At 43.2% G+C, this 24,899-nt stretch overlaps 1 protein-coding gene across 16 annotated transcripts in view; it reads right to left on the reverse strand.

The window, feature by feature from the left end:
• DLC1 (DLC1 Rho GTPase activating protein) overlaps window positions 270-24,899 on the reverse strand; it is a 467,463-nt gene continuing 442,833 nt past the window's right edge. For 14 of the 16 annotated variants that reach the window (XM_021077719.1, XM_021077718.1, XM_021077720.1 and 11 more), the window contains 12 exons: window positions 24,779-24,860; window positions 17,446-17,509; window positions 13,909-15,332; window positions 13,094-13,270; window positions 10,447-10,606; window positions 10,142-10,340; window positions 8,013-8,226; window positions 6,204-6,318; window positions 4,026-4,244; window positions 3,024-3,241; window positions 2,129-2,302; window positions 270-1,106 (listed from right to left, as the gene is read on the reverse strand). In XM_021077719.1, the coding sequence (XP_020933378.1) occupies window positions 986-1,106; window positions 2,129-2,302; window positions 3,024-3,241; window positions 4,026-4,244; window positions 6,204-6,318; window positions 8,013-8,226; window positions 10,142-10,340; window positions 10,447-10,606; window positions 13,094-13,270; window positions 13,909-15,332; window positions 17,446-17,509; window positions 24,779-24,860 (3,167 nt within the window). In that variant the 3' untranslated portion in view covers window positions 270-985. Of the gene's footprint in view, window positions 1,107-2,128; window positions 2,303-3,023; window positions 3,242-4,025; window positions 4,245-6,203; window positions 6,319-8,012; window positions 8,227-10,141; window positions 10,341-10,446; window positions 10,607-13,093; window positions 13,271-13,908; window positions 15,333-17,426; window positions 17,510-24,778; window positions 24,861-24,899 lie in introns of those variants that run through there. The other 2 variants (XR_002339951.1, XM_021077729.1) reach the window with 2 other exon arrangements.

The following is a 24,899-nucleotide window of genomic DNA, read 5'->3' on the forward strand; positions in this document are numbered from 1 at the left end:
ATAGTGCCTTAAAGATCTTCTCCCATAAGCATGTTAATGCAAAGGATTTTCAGACATGTAAAAAGTTCTGATGCTTGATTCAGGTGTAGAAGTTAGAATGTTCAGTTTTTACATCTCAACTGAAGAAAACGAAAAACAAAACTGCTTTGGAGCCAGCAAGGGGAGTTTCTATCCCTGAATTCACCTGTACTGGATGAGAACGACTTCGCTCTTTGCAATCAGGTCTAGAGACAAACTGCGTTTGAAATGGGTTATCCGGGCAAATGTATTAAGTTAGTTTTAAGGTAAAGAAGAGGTTGGTGGAAAAGGAATATATTTACTAACTCAGAAAAAAACACAAACAAACGGACAAGTGGGCTGTCCGATACTCCAAAATAAATGGGTTCCCTTTCTGGATGATTCCATGGGTAGTCTGATATTCCAGGTTAAACTGAACCTGAAGCATCAAGATCCTTCTTGGAAGTGTCTCAGTGTGCCAGCCACTGCATCCCAACCTGCTCATCTATGCCATTCGACCAGCAACAAACACACATACACACACTCCTCTGTGCAAACCTTTCTTTGCTCTTCTCAGTGAGAAAACATGTCAGAGTACCAACTATTCCAGTGTATACACCAGTCCCTCCACACACTGCAAAGAAAATGTCGTAGGTTCACGTACACATACACATGCACAAGAGAATGAAGACTCTTCATTATCTCCCCTAATGTATTTATAGAGTTTTGCTTCTCAGAAGCAATTCCAATTAGAATACTTTTTTTTTTTTTGCACAGTCATATATTCCAGTCAAGGTCCGTAACACAGACCTTGAACAAACAGGAAGCAGCTTTAAAAATGTATCAGATCACTCTAGTCAATTCCTACACTCCAAGTTGTAGTTTTCTCTCTTTCAGGATCAGATGCAGAACTCAGTCTTCCAAAGGACTGGCAAGGGTTCTAGAACAAATGCCCAGATAATGGACACAGTTGCTTTTGCTCTGTGAATCACCTAGATTTGGTGTCTTTGGTTTCAGTGTTCTGATTACTGAAGGAGTCTCGGATCTTTACAACTTCAGCTGCACACAAGTGTCCAAAAGATTTCGTGTACCACTCTGGCATGTGGCCCCTACAGCAGAGAAGAAATGCAGACAAATTACTCAGGTTAGACAACCCTGAATCAGCCAAGAAAGTTCTAAATACACATCTATTTCTTTTTTTGTCTTTTTTTTAGGGTCACACCCTCGGCAAAATGTAGGTTCCCAGGCTAGGGGTTGAATCAGAGCTATGGCCGCTGGCCTTCGCTACAGCCACAGCAACATGGGATCCAAGCCTCGTCTGTGACCTACACCACAGCTCACAGCAAGCCAGATCTTTAACCCACTGATTGAGGCCAGGGATTGAACCTGCGTTCTCATAGATGCTAGTCAGATTCATTTTCCGCTGGGCCACGACAGGAACTCCTAAATACACATTTATTTCTTGATCAGCAAAATGGGCAAGTAAAGATTCCTCTTACTATTCCAAGGTAATTTCCTGGCACTTCTATTCCACTTTTGGAACCAGAAGTTCCACTTCTGGAACAACAATGAGTGCAGGTACTAAGCGAAACCATCAGGAAAGCTTTGGCATACAGAACAGAAACAGATCACAGAGACGTAAAGGCTTCAAATGTGAATTTATTTAACATAAGAGCCACTCTGGAAAGTTTTTAGAAAGGTTCATTTTTTTTCTTGTTGGTATTGCTGCATGTCATGAATTGTCTGATAAAAATTCATAGTGACCTAAGGCACCAAAGTAGAGGCTTTATTAATTACTAAAAGAGCACATCACATTATTCAAACACCTTTGAATAAAAAATGAGAAACATCTGCTTGTCAAATTCTCATCTCCTGTGGCTTTCAGTTCATGGCAGAACCATCATATCCACACTGCTTTAGTACCACATTTTCTAAAGGATGGAAATTAGTAAATGGAACCCAGAAGACCAAGAAGCATGAAGTAGTTACTTTATAAGCCCTGCTCTTCATGGAGCATCCAAGATGCAACAGTGTATATTCATTTAAGCCATTCTTTGTATCAGACAAAAAGTCTGGATCTTTTTTAGGCCCCTCACTCACCACATCAGAAAAGCTCAGCATCATAACGTACCTTAAGTCAGCTCTGCACATGTAGGTGAGTTTGGATTTCCCTGACCCGCAGGGTTCGATCAGATACCTGGACAGGAGCACATTGACCCTCACACCCACCACAGGGGCCCGGTCGTGATCCACAGAGGTGAGTAAAAGGGCACATGCCCCCTTGGGTAAGTTGGTCCTCCATGTTCTGCAGAGAGAGACAAAACAAGAGGGGAAAAAATGGAGTTGCCTGGAAGCCAAGGCTAAAGGGGGGGCTCACTCTTAGAGGGCAAGATGGGGAACCACTGGGTGACCCAGCCCTGGGAGGTGGTATCTTGGAAGGACTGGGTCTGCTGGGACTCCTGAATGAGAAACTACAGAGCCCTGCTGCAGGGCGGGTACAAGCTCACACAGTTCTCTGAAAAGAACCAATCTCGAGTGGGTCTGAAACCTTTTTTTATATTTCACACCTGTAACAGAACATGAACAACATCCAAATGAATGTTACTCTGTTGGAGAAGTTCTGAACTAGTGATGTGACATTTCCTCAAAGATTTTTCGAATTCTTCTATAAGTAGCATCTTCAGAGAATTTATTAATTACATATAAATCGGCTTCAACTACAGCTCACTCAGGACCCGTTATTTCCTGCCTTATGCATTCACTTGCTGTTTCTAACAAGAAAATCTACCCTAAAGGGGGCAAACAACGGAACATGCTTCTCTTTTTGTGCTCAATGCCAAAAGTGTTCAAACCATTTTCAGGGATGGACCCACTGCTGGAATACATGCATATATATTTTCCATATTTGGGAGGGTTCAACACTCTTCTGGAAACATACGTTCTATTTTAAATAATTTTACCACCTTATAACATTCAGTGACACATAGGCTCTTCCTTGTCACAATAATCAATCTGGAAGCTCTCACCTCAAAACAACGTAGTCCCGAGCAGGATGGGGTGCCATACTGTTTTGGACATACTGGTAAATTTCAGTTTGGCTGTCCAGGATCTCAATCACTTTGGAATCCAACAAGTCTACATCCCAGAGGTGCTGCTCTTTAAGTAGGCGCTTCAAGATTTCCTCAGGCATTGCAGGAACTTCGATGGTTGCCCTCCAAAGCCTTAGAGGTGGTCCTTCACTCACCTGAAAAAAGGATGTACATTTCAGGGCCGAGACAATCCCCATAGACCCAGACTTTGAAGGCAAACTGCTGCTGGCTGGGCACATGGTCCTTTCTTTATCTGTATCTATGGCTTTAATAGTCTGCTGTCCCCAAGTGTACTCAAGAACAGGCCAGAAAGCAAACAGCTGCTGATGTCACCTCTGGTTAGCTCTGTTTTCCTGGGGCCCAATGTAATAAAAGTAAAATTTACATGCAACCCCTAAGCCTGCACAGCCATCTGGACCTCTCTCATTGTTTCGTTCTTGTCAAGGTGGCAGAGACAAATCAACAGATACATCCATGCAAAGCCATGCAAGATGCCTCTGCCCACCACAGGCTTTCAAGTTAATTCCTCCCGCAGCACTCCCCGCTCCCAAGAGGGCCAAGAGAAGAGCGACTGAGAACAGAGGAGAGTGCAAGGGGACCCAGATAAAATGACGGAAGTATCTAAGCATGTCATCAGATGCCCCAAGGCCCAAGATGTGGGTAAGACATCCCAGGGAACTCAAGTGTGATTCTGTGGAAACGAAGGATTTCATTAGTTAGTTGGACTCCTCTGACAAGTCTTCAATGGTATTAATCCTTACTGGACTAGTTCCCATCATTATCTAGAGGATATGAATCACCTGGCTGTCCAGCTCTACAAGGAGGGGAAGGGATGACAGATCCCCATGGAGAACTGTGTTGGCAAAAGAGTCTTGTCTCTGATGAGCCCAGGACCTAACCGCTGGAACTCAAGCGACTGAGAACAGGGAGAAGACCTACCTTCTTATAGGACAGCTCAGCCTGCTCAGATGTGGAGTAGCTGACCCAGCCTTTGAACTTCTCTTTGACCTCTTTAAATAGGCTGTCCACACAGTCTTGGAGGAAGTGCTGGTAGCTAGCTGACTCGTCATTGCAAAGACGTCCTAATGCTTCTAGGGTGAGGGGCTTCAGCTCTTGTTCGGTGTAGGAGTTTCGACATCGGCTCATTTCCTCAGGAACCTGGGAGGGACACGAGAGACATGAAGGAGGTTTATTGCCCATGAGTGAATGCAGCAGGGCAGAAACAATGGGCTGGGTCCTCCAGGTAGTGCAAGGCAGTCCAATTGCCCTGTTTCCAACCTACAGAGGGGTACCCTGGTTGACCTCACACGGTATCATGAGGAGGCAAAGTGGATTACCTTCAGAGAGGCATCTATAAAAATGTATTCTTTTTTTTAATTATTATTTTTATTTTTTTTTTGTCTTTTTGCTATTTCTTGGGCCACTCCCGCGGCATATGGAGGTTCCCAGGCTAGGGGTTGAATTGGAGCTGTAGCCGCCAGCCTACGCCAGAGCCACAGCAACGCAGGATCCAAGCCGCGTCTGCGACCTACACCACAGCTCAGGGCAACGCCGGATCGTTAACCCACTGAGCAAGGGCAGGGACCGAACCCGCAACCTCATGGTTCCTAGTTGGATTTGTTAACCACTGTGCCACGACGGGAACTCCTATAAAAATGTATTCTTGTGTGAGCACTCTTCTTTAGAAAGTTACAGTAACTAAGTGACTGAAATATGGTGTACACTGACAAAGACATAGGTTTTCTTTTTTAATTGAAATATAGTTAGTTGGTTTAAAATATTATAATAGTTTCAGGTTTACAACAGAGTAACCCCAAAATTTTATAAACTATGTATGATAGTTATTATATATGCCACTTATTATTATTGGCTATGTTGCCTATGCTGTACAATATATTCTCATAGCTTATTTTATACATAGTAGTTTATATATCTTTTGTGTGTGTGTGTGTGTGTGTGTGTTTTCTTGAGCCGCTCCCGCGGCATATGGAAGTTCCCAGGCTAGGGGTTGAATCAGAGCTGTAGCCACCGGCCTACGCCAGAGCCACAGCAACACGGGATCCGAGCCGCGTCTGCAACCTACACCACAGCTCACGGCAACGCCGGATCCTTAACCCACTGAACAAGGGCAGGGACCGAACCCGCAACCTCATGGTTCCTAGTCGGATTTGTTAACCACTGCACCATGATGGGAACTCCAACATAGTAGTTTATATATCTTAATCCCCTTGCCCCTCCATCTCAAACAACTAGTTTGTTCTCTATAAGTCTATTTCTGTTTTGTTATATACATTCTTCTGTTTTATTTTTTAGATTACACATATAAGTAATCATATACAATAACTGTCTTTCTCTGACTTATTTCACTAAGCATAATGCCTTCCAGGTCCATCCATGTTGTTGCAAATGGCAAAATTTCTTTCTTTTATATGGCTGAGTAGTATTTCACACACACACACTCAAAACATCTTCTTTATCCATTCATCTGTTGGACACTTAGGTTGCTTCCATATCTTAGCTATTGCAAATACTGCTGCTAATGAACACTAGGGCATGTGTATCTTTTTGAATTAGAGTTTTCATTTTCTTTGGATATATACCCTGGATTGGAATTGCTGGATCATAAGGTATTTCCATTTTTAGGTTGTTTTTTTTTTTTTTTTTTTTAAAGAACCTCCATTCTGTTTTCCATAGTGGCTACACCCCAGACCTAGAATTTATTTCAGATAATTTGTTGCTTTTGCTTTCCTTTTTTTATCTTTGCCACAGCTGTGGCAGGTGGAAGCTCCCGGGCCAGGGGTCAGTCAAACCTGTGCCACAGCAGCGACCTGGGCCACTGAAGTGACAACGCCAGATCCTTAACCCACTGCACCACAAGAGACCTCCACTTTTGCTTTCTAAGTAAAGGGGTATGGAGTAGGCAATTTCATTAAATTTATTAATTCTAATGAGCTTATCCATGATAAAATATATAAATAAGACATTCTCAGGCTACATATATAAATCTCCAGTTGTGGAAAAGATCTTTTGGCTAAGACATGAACAAGTATGGTACCCAAGATTTTGGTCCCTATTTACATTATCCTTAACAAACAACAAAACTCCCCACCTCCTTACCTGGAAAAGCTTCTTGCACTCAGCAATCATATGGGCCAGCCCTTGAGTGGCAGCAAGGTTTTCATTCAAATCTTTTTGATCTGGTTTGCCTAAACTTTGTTTCCTTTGCATCACCCTAAGCAGAAGAAACAGGGAAGGGAAAGATTCAAATATTTATATATTTTTAATCTATGTTCTTAATCCATGAAACCTAAAGGGGAGAAAAAGACTATTTCACAGGAGACCATTTGTCATTAATGTAAGTAAGATTCAGGAGAACTTTACTTTGGTCCCTAGAATTTCTCAGTTGTATCAACAATGCACAAAAAAACAAGAAAGAGGCTGTTTCCAATGAAATCCAGGCTACTTAAAGCCATCAATGTCAGATAGGTTCCTATTTAAACAGGGCAGCGGGTAAAGTCACGTATGTGTGGTGGGGAGAAGGAAAGGCAGCTCTGAGGAGTGTGGGGGTGGAAGGCACTGATCAGTGTGGGTAAACAGGATCCCGATTCTTTCCAGTTTAGATAAACAGGCCCCTCCTGTCAGTGAGAGAAAAGTCTATTGTTTCCTAGGAGTTTTGCCTTAATCTTATCTGACCTCTCTCATCTGCTCACTGCTGGTTCTCTATCCCATTAAGGCGGGAATACCCCAGTCAGTGGTTAGAACTAGTTAATTAAGCATTGTATGGCTGTCAGAACAAAGCTAACTTCACCTCGCACAACCGGACCCCATGCCTCTGGCGGAAAAGTACCTGTAAGGTTCCTTTCGAGCTGAGGAGAAGGATCAGTGGGATGGATTTGGTAGAAAGGAGTTAGTGACTCCTTTCTCACACACTTGACCATGAGGGTGTGAATACGAAGTATTCATATAAGCAGCTCCAACTGGCTCTGCCATTTTTTCTCATCAGACAGAGACAAGTTACTGACTTGAACGACCCGTCCAGCCGTCTTACTTGCCTCATGTGTAAAACAGATACTAACAGGAGCGTCCCCTCCTATGATTGTTTTGAGGATTAAATGAGATAAGCAGTGTCCAGGGTGTAGCTCCATGCTGGGGACAGAATAAGTGCTGAGCAAATATCAGCTTTTGTACTTGAATCAGAGATTCCCTGACCTCTACAGCCACTCCCGTCTTGTCTACGTCTAAGGAGGAACTGTGCAACATTTGGCCAAGCCAAGTCCTGACTCTGAGACTCAACATTATCCTTAGCTCTTTTAGAGCCAGCTCCTTTCGACTTCCAGCAAAGGCCAGCAGCTTGGTTCTACTACAGAAGCCAAAGCAGCAGGGCTCTTGTCTCCCATGCAGTTTTTTTTTTTTTTTTTCCCTCTTCCTTTTTGGGCACCCTGAGGCATACAGAGCTCCCTGGCCAGGGATCAGATCCCAGCCGCAGTCTTGACCTTCGGCAATGCTGGATCCTTAACCCACTGGAACGGGGATCGAACCCACGTCCCAGCGTTCCCAAGACGCCGCCGATCCGATCCTATTGCGCCACAGTGGGACCGCCCCCCATCCAGTTTTTGAGGTCAGTGAATCTGCATGGCTCTTTGCTGGCAGAAAGAGGACATTGGGGGGACCACGGCAAGGCAGGAATGCAAGTCTGTCTTTAAACCTGGCTGAAACTGGATCGTCTAGGAAGCCACACCCCCAGGGCTGAGAAGGAAGGACTAGAAGCACGGGGGAGGAATGTGGGCTATGAAGGAAGGAGGTCAAACTCCTTCTGTCTGGATTCATACCTGAATCCAGCAAAAACACAGGGATGGATGGCCCTACAGGGAAAAGGAGGCTGCCTCAGTCTCATCACTGTGCATGCACGCCCCATCAGACCCGAACCTTGGAGAGGAATTCTCTCTCTTCAGGGTGTTGAGGTGGAAGAGGGAAGGCGCCAAGCACACGGCCAGGTTGGTGGGGGTCATCTGGTTCTCCTTGACAGCTGCGGTGACATCGCTCAGGAAGTAAAGGAGCGTCTGAAGAACCTCCCGGTTCTCGTCAGGCAGGAGCATGATGGCAGCCTTGATGGCCTGAAGGCGCTGGTCCTTGGGCACATCTGCGAGACACCGGCATTTCCCCATCAACCCAGTGATTTTTCATGTACATTTGCAAGCAAACGTCCCAAAGCAAACATTAGCATCAAAGACCTCAGCCCAGCACTGAACAAGCACTTGCAGAGAGTGTACTTGAGGTTAATATGGAAGAAATTAGGGACTGCCACCAAGCGTCATTCCCCTCAAGTATTTCCTGCCTGTGGAGGAGTTAAAAATTTTAAACACCCACAATGCCAAATACTCCTAAATCCACCCCAGAGTTCAACTCTAGGCAATGACCACTCTTTTCTTTTCTTTTAGTGTATGAGCTTTTTTAAAGTAGTGTTTCAAAACACCTAGTTGACCAACCTCAATTACTGGGCCTTATACGCTTATACTTGTTTAGTTTTGGTGAAAAATCTTATCAAAAACACAAAAGGATGAGAATTGAGATTTCTTCGCCTTGACTTCAAAACGTTCAGCATCTCTGGGGACTCTCCTAATCTTAACTGATCTGCTCATTCTTAAAATGGGAAAAGGAAGCTGCTAAAATATTCAATTTAAACAACAGGTATGTTTAACTAGCAATTTCTTTGTTTTAGAAAGCCTATTGGGAAGCTACTATAAAAATACATGCTTGAGAAATAAACCCATAAGATATATAATATAAATAACGCAACACAATGTAATATAATATTATATGTTTATCTATATATAATATACATGTGGAAAATGCTAAACCCAACCTTCAGGTCTCCTTTTCTTTTAGAAGGCATGTGGTGGAAAAATCAAGTCACTCACATGCAGCTCCATAGGGCAAACTGATTAAACAGCTCCATGGTTACAATACATAACAAATACCTTGGTGTGGGAAATGTGACCTGTGTTTTCATAAAATCTGAAAGGATGAAACAAATAATGAAATAATCCAGACCAGCTCCATTTCTCATAAAATAAAGTCCCATGTGCCCGTTCTAAAGACAATTCAAGCACTGAGAGAACCTGCTTTTAAATTACATTGCCGTAATACCAGACTGAGCCAAGAAAAACATGGGGCTGTAAAAGCTATAATCCTGATCCTGATCATTAATTTAGACAACTGTTTGCTTTAAACTTTACTTAAAAGTGAGATGGGCATGGGTATTGTTTTCCCAAGTATTTCTGGCAGAAGCTGTGATGAATAACAGAAAAAGATTATTTATTCATTTTACAGCAAGATAAAACACACAGACACCTGTGAAATTTTAAACACCACAGGCCCTGCCAGAGAGATGGGAGGCAACTGAAATGTCTACAGACAAGGCAGAGAGAGACATCTCGGTATCTGCTCTTTTAAGTATCTTAGATAACACCGTTCTCGAAATGGATGAAAAAAATGAGCTCCTGGATCAGAATGTAAAAATGTACAACTACTTCAGTAATTAGGGAACGATGAGGAGGGAAAATTTTTTGTTTTTTGCATTACTCAACAAGTATACAGAAACCTGTTCCACAAACAAGAAGGCAAGGAAGAAGGAAATTGATGACATGTTTCCAAGAGGTCATTACGAGGGTCCAAAAGAATGACATCAAAGGGCACTACAGGGGAGTTCCCATTGTGGCTCAGTGATTAATGAATCCGACTAGGAACCAAGAGGTCTTGGGTTCGATCCCTGGCCTTGCTCAGTGGGTTAAGGATCCGGCGTTGCCGTGAGCTGTGGTATAGATTGCAGACATGGTTCTGATCCTGTGTTGCTGTGGCTCTGAGGTAGACCGGCGGCTACAGCTCCAATTCGACCCCTAGCCTGGGAACCTCCATATGCCGCGGGAGCGGCCCTAGAAATGCCAAAAAAGACAAAAAAAAAAAAACCCAAAACCTCAAAAAAACCAAAGGGAGCTACAGGCTTCAGCTGATTCCACCTTTCCCCACCAGTGACGTTAAGATCAAAGAACACTTACACTGGTAGATCTGCAGAAAGGTTTCTGAGAGTTTGTTTGTCATTAGTGGCTCAGGAAGATCTCGGAAATACTGCTTCAACATGTCTGCCACATCATAAGCAGACTGTCCCTCATAGTTGACACAATCTAAGGCACTTTCATTCATCTGGCGCAGAGCCTGAATCCGGGATTTGACACCTGATTTTCTGAAGAGCCCAACCTGTTGGGAAAAAAAGCATTAAACCCCGAAAGAGAAGGAACGTCTTCACTGCAAAACTAGAAAAAAATGCATGTGCCTGAGCTCCCAGGCAGGCAGCAGCTCTCACCTGATCCAAACAATGGTTGCGGAGGTAGCGCATGGCCTGCTGGATGCTCTGGGGTAGCGGCTGTCCTGTCCGCTGCACATTGACTGTCAGAGGGACCCCAAATACATTCCGGTCCTTGTAGTCTGGAACCTTGATCCTTTTCATGAACTTGGGCACAGCCCTAGTGAAAGAATATTGGGGGTGGGAAGGATAGGTTTACTGGTCTGTCTACGTTTTGTCCATCTCTGCAGGTAAACCCTCTCCTCTCTAGAGCTCTGCTAATCAGGTCTCTATTTAAATGAAACAAAGTTACAAATTCAGTCTCTCAGTTGTATCAGCCACATGTGAAGCGATCACTCGACATCTGTGGCCGCTCACTCGACATCTGTGGCCGTCTGGCAGCTACATTCTAGACTATGCAAATATGGAACATTTCCACCACCACAGATGGTTCTATTGAACAGTGCTGCCCCAGGTCTTCTAAGAGTTGGAGCTGTGGGGTTCAGTAACATACCCTCAGCTGAAGACTCTCCTTCCACTGTTAACTCTGAAAATTGGGTCTTTTCCTAAGGGAGCTGATGGGCTTCCTTACAAAGTGGCGTCACAGCAAGGAGCAGGAGGAGAAAGCAACAGTCAGGACCCTAATCAGGCACTTCAGAGTTGAAAAACAAGTCCCTATTTGTCCTGAAAATGGACAAGAATCACTCCTAAGTTCTTGATGAAATCCAAAGAACTTAGGGTAAAAAAAGATCAGGATGAGAAAATAGCAAATGCATGATGCTGGGTCCCACGTAATGAGAGCCAACCCTGGAGCTCAACAGTGGGGGCCAAGCTAATGACCCAAAGTCAAAATAAATTCTCCTGCTGATGACCCCAGAGAATATAACATCTTTAGGTTTCTGAAGGAAGACAGAAAAGAACAATGAGTGTTTTGTGCGCCTACCCGGGCTCCCTGGAGTCCTGAAACCAGGTCCAGCCCGAGCAGTATATGCAACAGCAGGAAACCGATGTCATGCCTTTAATGCTGTCAAGCAGAAATGTCAGCTCTACAAATGACCTCTCTAAATGGGACAAGAAAGGGCAAGGCCGAACAGGAAAAGAACTTTGTGCAGAATTTCTCCTTATTCCATGGATCCCACAAGGAGAGGCTTTAACATTTGGTTTTGACTCACTGGAAAAACTGACCAGAACTCAAGAAGTATTGTGGATTTTCAGATTCTTGAGGGTTTGGTGGGGAGGGGGTGGGGTGGGCAACTCAGAAATGAGAATGTAAAATATGCAGTTTTAAATAGCAGCAGGGAAACTCTGGCTTGAAACACAAGGGAACACGGCGAAAGACAGACTGCTTTGACTTTTGATGCTTAACCAACAGCCACAGCGTGTTACTGTTTATAGCTCTAGGAAAGGTAAAACTGACGCGCAGAGCCAACTTTATATTTCCATACAGTTAAATATATGGTATCACAGCTATAAGTGTGCATAATACTCGCTTTGTCGGGGGAGAAAAGCCCAGCGGCGGAATGTACAAGGAACACATTACGATCTCCACCGAGAATCTGAAGCATGTGGGGATAAACCAGTCAATACTTATTTCTGTCATTCAGAACAAACAACTTCTGTATTTAGCAGGGCTCACATAATAACAGCCTTTGAACAGGAGGTGCTTTGATGCTGAAGTTAACCTCACTAGAGTCCTGAGGAGGGGAGGAGCTGGAGAAAGAACAGTTACGTTGCTCTGTCGACTCTCTCGAGCAACTGGTTTGTCACCAAGCGCCACTCATGAAATGGGCTGCTTCTCTGTTTCCATAAAGAGTGGTAGCTGTGCAAGTAGATAATGAACACTTAGACTAGTAAAAAGACTTAAGGATGCCCAGCTGACACTGCAAAATGCAACCTAGACAGAGACATTCCTCTGGTTTGCACTCAGTAGCAAAATTAAGATACGTGCATAATACGTCATATCCATGACCCATCCAGCTCAAGAGTCTATATCTCACATTCTGCACACCAAGGGCCATATTTTTCAAAGTAATTATGGACAGTTCACCTGATAAATTTTACCTTCATATATATTTCAGCCTTTATTATCTTAGAGTGGAGAATTCCCCAAATTGATTATTCACTGTGCAAAGAATCTTTGTTGGAAAAAGCACAACCTAAACTCTTTAGCCCAGGTAGATTTTTAAGCGATGCTACAGATATTTACATCAAAAATGATTTCTAAAAACATACATCAAAAGGGTTACAAACCCACGTAGAAGCCTTTCAGAGTTGGTCTCAAAACATCTTATTATCCAAACAGTTTTCTTCCCTTCCCTCCAAAACAGGATGTGATCTAGTACATGTAGTTGCCTACTGTGGGCTCTTTCTATCACTGGGAAAGAAGTGCCAGTAAAATAAGATGGAGGAGTCATTCTTACCCCATCCACTGGCCATTTGTCACTCAGAGCACCGAAAACTCAATCAAGCAAGCCTGATGGACATTCCCTGAAACTCTGCAGGCTTAAGCAGTATCAAATGTGGCCACAAAAATGCAGAAGCTGATTGCATTAGGAGGGTGGACTAAAGACACCAGATCCAACTGTCACATCCTCAGGGCTGGGACAGCCTCCTGGGGCTGGTTGAAAACATTTTCAATTACAATTCACTGAGCAGTTAAAACCCTTACCAGCTAAAACCATGCTTATTGGAAGGCGTGTGTTTCTCCAGCAGGGCGGTTAACTTCAGGAGGGAGTATTTCTGCAGCAGGTTCATCTGGGCCACCGACTGGCAGTTGATCTGCAGTGATACAGAGTTTAAGCTTGGCCGATGAGAGCTCTGGAAACTGTGCCACCTCAGCCTGTGCCTGTGAGAGAAGGCAGCGGGATGTGCATGAGTGCAGAGGCTTTCTAAGGGGTAGACACAAAGTCAGCAGTGGGTTGCTCACTGGCTTCTTATTTAGGAACTGAGAAGACTCAACGTGCATTCCAGTCTCCGTCCAACCCCCCCCCCCGGTAAAATATATATAACATAAAATTTACTGTCTTTCCCACTTTTAAGTGTACCCTGAAGTACACTAAGCATGAAGGACAGCCACAGTGGCTGTACAACCATCCCTCCCATCCATCCACAGAACTTACTTCATCTTCCCAAACTGAAACTCCAGTACCCACTAAACAATATTCATTTTTTTTTAATTTTTTATTTTTTCTGGCCACACCCACAGCATGAGGAAGTTCCTAGGCCAGGGACTAAGCCCATGCCATAGCAGTGACCTGAGCCAGAGTGGTGACAACACCGGATCCTTAACCCACTGAGCCACCAGGGAACTCTAATAATATTCATCCTTGTGGGATGGTAGGTAGGAGTTCCTGGTCTGTCACTTTCCTTAGGTACTTCCATGGCTATTCATGCCAGACTTAATCCCATCTTGCCTTACGCATGAGGAAGCAGCTCCTTTCTTATCCCCCCTCCCCGAACTGGAGAGGGAAGGAAAGCTCTTACCTGTTGGACCTGGTCAGGGAGGCCCCAACCCCAGAATCCCTCCTTTCCGGGATGTCAGAGGGCTCCTCAGGTTCATTCAGTGAATTGCCTGTGCTGTCCAGGTCACTGGGGGTAGCTCGGTCGTTGTCCACATCCAGGTGTATCTGCTTGGGAGAGGACGGGCACGGAGAGACCGAGTCCAGGGCTGAGTCAGAGTCACCCTCATCTGAAAACTTCTCCGACCACTGGTTGACTATCCTCTGCATCCCCTTCACGTGGTAGAGGATGTCATCCAGCTCAGGGAAGATGTCCTCGTTCTCCAGGTCAGCCAGGTCACCTGAGCTGGAATAGAGGATGGAGCCTGGCACGTTGTCATAGATACTCAGGCGGCTGGTCATGGAGCTCGAGGAATTGCGTCTTTTAAGTTCCTTGGGGCTGTCGCTGCTGTTTTCCCTCCTCAGGCTGATGTGGCCGGGGCCGTGGAAGCTTCCCGTCCTCCAGTTCACAGAGCTGTTATTCCCTGAGGGAGAGAAACTGCCATTGGAAAGGGCTTTGGGGAAAGTGCCAGGCTTGTGGTCTTCCGGGATGTAGAACACTGTGTCCTCTGGGTAGCTCTCGCGGTTCTTAAAGTTCTGTTCCATGACGTTGTTGAAGGTGGACTGATTGAACGGATCGAAGCCCTCTAAGTACATGCCTCCCCGCTTGTTGCAGGCACTGAGGCTGCGGGTCCTGGTGACAGGACTGGGCGTGCTGACGTTGCTGCTGGTCTCAGACTGGCTGCTGCTGCTGCTGGTCTGCGTGGAGTTGGAGACGCTCCTCTTTCGCACCATGGGGACATTGATATGGTTGCCGTTGAGGGCGGAGATCTCCATACAGTTCAGCTGCTTAAGCTTCTCCTCATCCATCCCCTCCTGCAGGATGGGCCCGCTGATGATCAGCCCCAGCTTGGAGGGTGCCTTGTGCTTGCCGTGGTGGGAGCCCTTGAGCTTCAAGCTCTCCATGCGTTTCAGCAGACTGTGTGTCTTGGACTTGGTGCTCTTCTCGTGGCCTTTCATGCTAAAGCTGAAGCTGGACAGTTCCTTGGGGGAGGGCAGGCTGCAGAAGGAGTCATCGTTGCCTACAAAGGTGCCCGAAGAGCAGACGCTGATGACCGAATTAGTCCGGGTGGTGGCTGTGTCCCCACAGTGGGGTGTGTGGGTGGCAAGGCTGCTGGTGCTGCTGAGGCTGCGGACAGAAGCCACCTCCTGGCGCTCGCTGAGGTCCGTCAGCATGCTTTCATGGCTCGGGGCGTTCTTCAGGTGAGAATTGTCTGGGGACCCAGGAATGGGGTCTTCCTTTGGAGAAAAGACATCAAATTCTTCAAGCCGGGACCACCTCTTGCTGTCCCGCTGGAAAGTCCATTTGCCACTTATTGCACAAGGCTCATCCTCATCCGAATCCTCACTCTGCAAAGAGGGAATAGAGCCATTCATGCCCTGGGGCTGGGAGATAGCAGGGAGTGGGGCAAGTGCTGAGGGCCAGGGGCCAGGAGGCATTGATTACAACACGCCACCTGGGAGGACTCCCCCCTTACATTTTTATTTTATTATTTTTCAAAAAAATAACTAAGAGGTATGTAAAGAACTGAAGAGGTAAAAGCCTGACAAAGAGTTTCACGCTACATATGAGTTATTTTATGGAGACTCTGGGCTCTATAAGCTGACCTTTAATTACTTGCAGAGGAAACCTCTGAGATCTGTGAAAATTTCTGGCATGTAAAATATTTTGAACTGGAGTCTACAATGGTAGGACTCCCTCTGGTCTGCCTCCAACTTTGCTGTCTGTTGATAGTATGTGTTTATCTTCTCTTTTGCAATTAAAAAGGTGGTTTTTAAACACTTTAAGAGGCATGGTGACCAAAATCTCTAGCTACCCTAAAAATTCATAAGGTCTCTTCTAAGAGATCAACGGAGACAGGAAGCAAGGTGAGTCACCCCATCTCCTCAGTGGGTACAGCCTCCTACTTGTTCCCTTTCATTCCCTCCCACACCAACGTGGGAACCAGTGTTACTGCCACAAGTGTCCTGTGACTTTTCAACCTCGACATGCTCCATTTAAAAAGACTTCACCAACACCCGGTCCTGACAGCACGTAACACTTGCAAACATGGGGTAACCTCTCCGCTGATGATGCCTCATTTATAGGCAGGACTCCGGGTTATGCTATGACAGACCGCTGCATCTGAGCCTCTCAGGTGGGATATCAAAAGGCCCAGTTCAGCGTGACACATGACCTTGCCACTGATGTGGAGAATCTCATGTGACCCCAGTTTCACAGGACAAGGAGTGGAGAGTACTAAACGCTGACTTGCCAGGCTCCTCTCCACAGCTCAGTGGGTGTGAGGTTCCAGTTCATTTGTTTAAGAGGTTTAACTCCCCCTAGAAAGCCACTTGTGGCAGGTTAGATAATTAAAATTGGTACTCTGGACAGTCAGAAATATGTTCTTTGACCCAACTTACTCTTGTTTACTCTAATTTGTGACACTCACTCCCACTCCTGCACCCTCCTCGTCTCCTAAGATCTCATAAGCAGTCCTCACATTTCGTACAGAGAAGAAAAGACCAATTCGGTCTTACGAATTAGTGCCATGTCACTAGAATGTGTGGGGGTTCCTGCCCTCCCTTCTTCCTCCTCTAATTCCTTTTCTCCCTCCAAATCTCTGTTATTCTTCCATAACCCCCCAGCCAGCCCTCACTGCCGTCTCTATAACACAGTCACTGTTATATATGGGAAGAGAGAGTTCCCAAGACTCCAGCCTTAATTTCTATAGGGAGGCCATGCAAAATCTATAGGAATTCCTTAAGCTTCATCCCTTTAATATGTCATAGGCATAGAGTTAATGAGGCAAAACCACAGATGATCTGTTCAGATCAAGAACAGTAGAAAAGACGTGATTTGGAGTTCCTGTTGTGACTCAGCAGTAATGAAACCTGACTAGTATCCTTGAGGTTGCGGGTTTGATCCCTGGCCTTGCTCAGTGGGTTAAGGATCCGGTTTTGCCATGAGCTGTGGTATAGGTCACAGATGCAGCTCGGATCTGGCATTACTGTGGCTGTGGCATAGGCCTGCAGCTGCAACTCCGATTTGACCCCTGGCCTGGGAACTTCCATATGCTGCAGATGCGGCTCTAAAAAGAAAAAGAAAAAGAAAAGAAAAGACACAATTTCTTCGCTGGCTGCAGCTATTAGTTTTAACTACATAAGGCTACACAGTTTTTGGTAAATCTGACTGGATTATAACATTTAAAATGTAGATATTTTTGGAACAAAGAAGTAAGAGTTAGAGAAACAAAACCTAAAATGAAACACATAAGCCAGTTTTTTTTTTTTTTTTTTTTTTTTTTTTTTTTTTTTTTTCTGCCCCCTATAGTCCACTATTGAATGAGCTTACCTGCTATGCAACCACCCCCCCCCCCCCCCCCCCCCCCCCCCCCCCCCCCCCTCCCCCCCCGAAACCACATAAGCCAGTTTTTGATCTGCCCCCTTTCCTCTCATCCTGCTATGCATTTCATATACTCACTCTTTTCCGATGAGGACTAATTTCCAGCTTCATCACCGCACATTTGTTTAAAGTATTTAGACGCCTACAGAGCAAAGAAATAACATTAGCAAAGTCAGAGAACCACTGACGGGTGGATAAATATTTCTTCCAAACAGTTGACAGGTTTGGGTTTCTTTGAATCCATTAATATCTACAATTTAGAGGAGTATTCGAAACTTCTTTAAAAAGTGAATAGTTTAAAAATACCTTTGTATTTTGCAAGCTTTTTCATTTAAATTTAATACGACTTTATAGTACAATGAATGGCGCACTATGGTGGTTCTGTCATGTGCCTCTTATTCTTCACAGGACAAACTCTCAGTGAGGAAATTTATTCTTCCAAGAGTCTCTAGGTTGAACCATCAGGTACCCAGTGCCAACAAATAAAAACCAGGGACGCCTCCTTTCATAGAAATAGGAACAGCAGCAAGGAACCAACCAGAGTTGTCGGTAAATAAAGTGTATTCATCTTAAATCAAAATTTAAACATAAAAATAAAACAATTTTTAGTTATCTCTGACAAATATTCATCTTAGATAGCCTGTTAAAAAGTTCAGTGATTTCTGTATAGAAAGGAAATTTGAGCCCTCTTTAATACCCAATTCTTTTTTACAAGTTCCTGTACAAGACAGGATAATGCATGGTATAGTCACAGCAATGGGGCAAATAATTAAAATTGTGTATACTGCAGCTTCAAGGGATGACATCTTTAGAGTTTAAAAATAAGCAGTGAATCAGATTTTTCTTTGGAACAGGAGTCACTTTTATTCTGAGTACTTTTTTTTTTAACCCCTGCCAGAGTAGTAATTTAAAATTAGGAAAATAATTTAGTTTCACTGAAAATGAAATACTCAAAAAAAAAAATTACTTCACTGGAAAACAATGAAACAGCTGGAAAAAAAAAGAAAAAAAAAAAAAGAAACCCTTTACGTAGGTAGGAATAAATGGCTTGCAAAAGTGTGAATGACAGCTTTTCAGGCCCCAGTTCTTTCTAACATCTTCCAGATGACCATCGCTTCATCTTTCTCAAATGGACATTTACCCTATCTGCTGTCTTACACCATCAGTTTTCCAGTTTTCCCTAAGATTCCAATTCATCCATTTCCATAGACAAGAGCATTCAATACACACAAATTCAAACTGACCATGAGCCCTTTTCAAGGCTCTATCTTTTTGATCCTGTTCTTGCAGCTTGTCTAACAACTTTGAAGGTAGGAGGGTAGAAAGTATTTTTGCCTGCTGATAAGACTGTCCTTGATTTCATAGATTATGTGGTAGACTGTTTATAGAATAAACAAAGATAACCAAGAGCACCCATGTTCAGGAAAATTCTCTCTGTTGATGGGAAGGGTAAGAAAACAAATAACTAAGAAAAAGTCCACAGATGTTAAAATGAGTGGACATACGTCCCTCTCTCAGAGGCATCTATTACTTAAATGACTTCTACTCACAGTGTTTTAGTTCTCAAATGTCTTCAAGATTTAAAGCATCCAGGATGGTTATGGTTAGTCTTAGGTCTGGGTTTCATTAATCAAACCTGTAATCAAATACCCGCTTGACTTGATCTGGGCTTTAATGGTTGAGCGGTGTTTATAACCGAGATTACTAGGCTTGGATGCCTGTGCAGTGCCTGTCCATCTGAAGAAGATGAAGTTTGCTTCACAAAGGTCTAGATTTGAGTCAAATGCAAAAGACGCAGGAGGCCAGTTCTGTAAAGGTTAACATTCCCATTTTCTCTAGGCAGCACTAAGCTAACGGCATGCCAGTTTTAAAGCCCACAAGGTTTGCCTTGAGGTTTCCATGCTATTCCTTTGTCCCCTAGAGACCTCCAAAGTGGCAGAACATAAGGGATTTAGAGGGAGACAGTACTGACCAGAAGTAGTGACTCTGGCTCAGCGAGTCAGGGGCTTGCTCTGGGTCAGGCACTGTGCCTTGTACCTCATATATATTATTCCATCTTGGTCCTCACGGCAGTCCTCTGGTAGAGACATTACTACTTCACTTTATAGATGAGAAAATGGGGGCTTGGAGTAGTTACAAACTTTGTCCAAGGCCACAGGACAAAAATGAGGTGGCTCTGGCCCTCAAAAACTGTATCTTCTGCATTTCTTTCTAAAATAAATGTTAACCATGATACTATATGGGAGCAGCTTCTATCCTAAGTATGACTCCACCCGTGAGTGTCAGGACACTGGTATCTTACACCATCTGTCCAGAAGCCCTGGTCCTTTCCACCCCCCTCCCAGGGCCCTCACTGGCTCAGCTCCTCAGGAATGTGTCAGTCTTATCTGCTGGGCAACTTGTACTCCGCTCTGAAGGGGGAGGGAGCACAGGGTGAGCCATCAAAGGTTCAAGAGCTTTGCTGCAGGGAGCTGCACGCACCCTGATAAAAGCATGGTGAGTGGGGATCTGGGCCTCGTGTACTCAAACTGAAAACAGGGAAAGCAGAAGAGAGGTGAGAAAGGAACAATTTCCCAAGTAGACCTGACAAATAAAACTGTTCCAATCCTTAAAATATTTTCTTAGAATTATGCAATTGCCTTTCTCTTCATAGGCCTGGAACAGTTGAAACCATGTAGCTAGCCATCTGCTTTCCAAAGCTGAGGCACCTCAAGAGCTGTTTTACAATTAAGTGCACACTGAGGATGACACCATGGGAATCTATTTATGATTGTAATTTGTTGGTGTATTCACGGGAGTCACTTGTAACTGAAATAGCACTATGGAATATTTTTTAGAAGCTATCTAGAGACACAAAGAACATTTTCAGAAAAGGTACTCTAAGAACAGGCCAGAGTTTGCATTATCACCTGTATATACCTCAAGACAAGTGAATCACTCCTCCAGTATTTAATACTGAATGAGATGCTCTCAGCATCTTGGCCTTATAATCAGGGTTGGATGATACAGCAAAGCAATCAACACTGGGACAAACGCCAATCTCTCCAAGTCAAGGAGTATATATATAAACCCTGACAGGTGTGCGTGTAAGAATGTTAGGCCACAATCCATACCCAAAAACCTGGCAGATGCATAATTATGACTTTTGGCCACTACTAAACTTTATATTTAAGACAGTATCATTATCATTCTCCAGAAAACATTTAGTCTACAGGTCTTCTGCTCTAAGTAGCCTGTGTTAAGAGATCAGCTCCTACAAGATTTTTGACCAAAAGAGCTCTAAAATTTGCAAATGTTGTAAACATACAAATGTTACTAATAATCTTTAAACAGAACATGGGAGTGTCTACTAGCGTGTATAGGGAAGCATTTCATCCGTGTGGGTGCATGCACATGAGTGCAAGTGTGCACAGTTATCTGTCTCTCAGGACTGGAGTAGGGGCGGGGTGTCAGGAAAGAGAAACAATGTAAGAATGATTTCATTGAAAACAAATCTAAAATTTTTTTATTCAGAGTAAAAATATTAAACTAAATATTTAATAATATTTTATTAAAGTAAAACTTCCCAGGGAGTTCCCTTGTGGTGCAGTAGTTTAAGGATCTGGTGCTGTCACTGCAGCTGTGGTTCCCGTTCAATCCCTGGCCTGGGAATTTCCACACGCTGCAGGTGTGGCCAAAAAAAAAGTAAAATCTTCCATTTAAGTTTCTGTAACTATATTACCATATATATTTAAAATAGACTGCACAAAATATTTCAAAAAGGCAAAAGATGAAGTCTACAAAAAGTCTGTCCATCTAGAAAAAACTTGATAAATGTACAAGGCAAAATTTCAAACAATACTATAGCTTCATGATTTGCTGATCCTGAGAGCATGTAAAGAGGCTAGTTTAGCAAATGAGATGAATGTCACATCATTGAGTAAAACAAGTATCCCTAACTACCTTGCTGACAACTCAGAACTCACAGCACATTTCCAAGGAACATGCTTGCCTCCGCCTCCATCTTTTTCTTTGAAATATCTGTTTGGCTTTCTCAAAGGCAAATCATTTGCCAAAAGAAACCTATTTATGTGAACATGTGGACAAAAGCCCTTGGGTTTTCCATTACAAATGAGGTGATGACTGTTCTTGTGAATTCTGAATCCAACCTCCAGCTTTCCCCACATACTCAAATCTGGGTGGTCAGTTCTAGGTCTGATAATTTTTAAATTTTTAAAGCACTTGGACATCTATCTGTGCATGTCTTTCTCACAGTCAGACTATGAGGTATCACTCTACGCATAAGAGAAAATGAAGCCCAATCAGAACCCCAAAGAGAGATTGAGATCTAGCTGTTCTTAGTCTTTTCCTTTCACTAAAGATCTAAGCGTATATATTTATTCCTTTCAAAGAGAGGCAGCTTTTTAACCATCCTTCACTGTTGGTAGGAACATAAATTGGTAAAACCACTATGGAAAACAGTATGGAGGTTCCTCATAAAACTAAATATGGAACTACCATACGATCCAGCAATCCCACTCCTGGGCATATATCCAGACAAAACTTTCATTCAAAAAGATACATTTGGGAGTTCCTGTTGTGGCATGGTGGAAACGAATCTGACTAGTATCCATGAGGATGTGGGTTTGATCCCTCACCTCGCTCAGTGGGTTAAGGATCTAGCGTTGCTGTGAGCTGTGGTATAGGTCACAGACACGGCTTGTATCCCACATTGCTATGGCTGTGGCGTAGGCCGGTGGCTATAGCTCTGATTTGACCCCTAGGCTGGGAACTTCCATATGCCGTGGGTACAGGCCTAAAGAACAAAAACAAAAAAAAACAAAAAAAGGATATATGCACCCCTATGTTCATTGCAGCATTATTCACAATAGTTATTCATGGAAATAACTCAAATGTCCATCAATGGATGAATAGATTAAGAAAATGTGGTATATATACAATGGAATACTGCTTAGCCATAAAAGGACAAAATTATGCCATTTGAAGCAACATGGATGCAACTAGAGATTCTCATACTAAGTGAACTAAGTCAGAAAGAGAAAGACAAATACCATAGATATCACTCATATGTGGAATCTAAAATATGGCACAAATGATCTTACATACAAAGCAAAAACAGATCATGGACATGGAGAGCAGACTTGTGTTTGCCAGGAGGGAGGTGGGAGGGGGTGGGATCGATGGGGAGTTTGGGGTTGGTAGATGCAAACTATCACATTTTGAATGGATAAGCAATGACGTCCTGCTGTACAGGAAGCTATGTCCAATCTCTTGGGTTAGAGCTTTATGGAAGACAGTGTGAAAAAAATAATGTATACATACACACACACACACACATACACATATTTATGACTGGGTCACTTTGCTGTACAGCAGAAATTGAAGGAACATTGTATATCAACTATACTTTAATAAAAAAATAAAAAAAAAAAACCAAAACACCAGAGAGGTAGCTTCTCAGACAGTGCTGAGAGCCAATGTAAACCACAAAGAGCAGAGGAAGCCCTTCTCAGAACAGGGTAGCTCTATTTCAAACTGATACTAAAGAAAATAAAAAAGCATTCAAGAGTTTGATCATAATCCTTGGGGCTGCAATGCTGCAGTGATACTTTTGTGATGCAGGAATGTCTAAGCTCTTGCTGTTCTCCCTGGGCCTGACATGTGTGAAACGGATGATCTGACTCAATGAGTACATATTTCCTAGGGTACATCTTAAGAGTGACCTCATTTCTATGCATTATCACCCATGATGAATTGAAAAGAAATTAATTCTGCCACACAGCTAAGCATTAAAACATTTCAAATACGTCTGGAGTAGTTTATATTCCAGATGCTGACTTTTTCCCTCCTAAATGGTGTTAGTGACATTTTTTCATTCCAGATGACATAACCATGCTATTACACACTACAGTGGGGGACTTGGAAGTAGGTTTCCTTCAGAAAATGTGTACACACCCTGGACATTTCTAAGTAGTCATGCAATTGGATTTGAAAAGTGACACTGTTTCTGTGGTTAATGTGGCCTTTTTTCCTTTCTTAAGCTAGGACAACTAGTCTATTCCACACTTCATTCTAAACATCACACCTATCTTTCCCTAACACCTCTACTTAAGTTAGGTGCTTCAAAAATCATTGTATTACATAAGAAAGGCAAGAAATAAAACTTTCATGGCGCTACAACTGCTTTCTCTGGCCTATAAAGGGGAAATAAATGCTAGGTGTCATTCAACCTTAACGATGTTTTTCCAAGTAAAAATTAATTTTGCAATTAAAAAGAAAGTTTATTTTAATTTTACAGTCAAATCAACAAGTGAATTTTGTGTGTGCCTAATTTTTCCCCCTAGAATTCAGCTTTGATGGCTTCTAAGTTTTTAGAAAAATTACAAAGGATGATTAACTTAATGAGTAATATGTGGAGAAGAGTTTGAAAGGATTATCAGGGTCCTGTTATTGTCTGCTGCCTGTTTCATTACTACCAGATGCTCCTCAGCCAGGAGACCCACCAGCACCATAAACAAGGGTTTCTGACAGTTTTATTCACATTTCACATAAATGCTCATTTACTACCTGTCTACTTTATGTTAAAGGCCGTGCTGAGTTATTTTACAGCCTTATTTAATCCCATTGTTATCACTGTGTACCTGGGGAAGCTGAAGCAGTTCAGAGATGCTTTCCTAGGATTGAAACAATGGTCCTCCTGCCCCTAGTTTGCCAAAGTCCCCCTAGTTGTATTTATTCCCCTTGAGTGTGTTATTTCCATTCAACACCTCAGTGGATTTGACTCTATGAGGGTACCTGGCTGGGGCCATGCAGTCAATTGCACTGTCTTTAAAAAAACACATTCCAAGTTTTCATCCTGCTTAAACTTACCTGTTTCAACAACCATATGGTATCAAATATGGAATGGTACTATCTGAGTACATCCTAGAACAGTCATTTTTTTTTTTTTTTCTTTTCTTTTTATGGCTGAAGCTGCCCATATGGAAGTTCCCAGCTAGGGGTTGAACTGGAGCTGCAGCTGCCAGCCTACACCACAGCCACAGCAACAGCAACGCTGGATCTGAGCCATGTCTGCAACCTATACCACAGCTCACAGCAATGCTGGATCCTTAACCCTTTGAACAAGGCCAGAGGTCAAACCTGCATCCTCATGGATTACTAGTCAGGTTCTTAACCTGTTGATCCACAGCAGGAACTCCCTGGGACAGCACTATTTTAATGACAGTACTAATTAACAGGAAGCCACTTATTTTAATTAAAAGACATACGATTTATAATGAAGTAAATCACTATTCCATTTATTAATCAAGAACCTGACAAAATTTGAACAAAAGCAAACTCATCAGCGAGATCAGTATTAAGTTCTTAAAAAGATGAAAAAGAGGAAGAAAACACTCAAAATTCCATTTACCTGCATAAAGCCTCAATAGCATCTCTGTCCAAAAAATCATGCTCTCTCTTGACCAAGGAAATATCAATAGGGAACAGGAGATCTACAAGAAAAATAAAAACAAATACATTTATTGAGCACC

This window comes from Sus scrofa, chromosome 17 (genome assembly GCF_000003025.6).
Source record: "Sus scrofa isolate TJ Tabasco breed Duroc chromosome 17, Sscrofa11.1, whole genome shotgun sequence".
NCBI lineage: Eukaryota > Metazoa > Chordata > Mammalia > Artiodactyla > Suidae > Sus > Sus scrofa.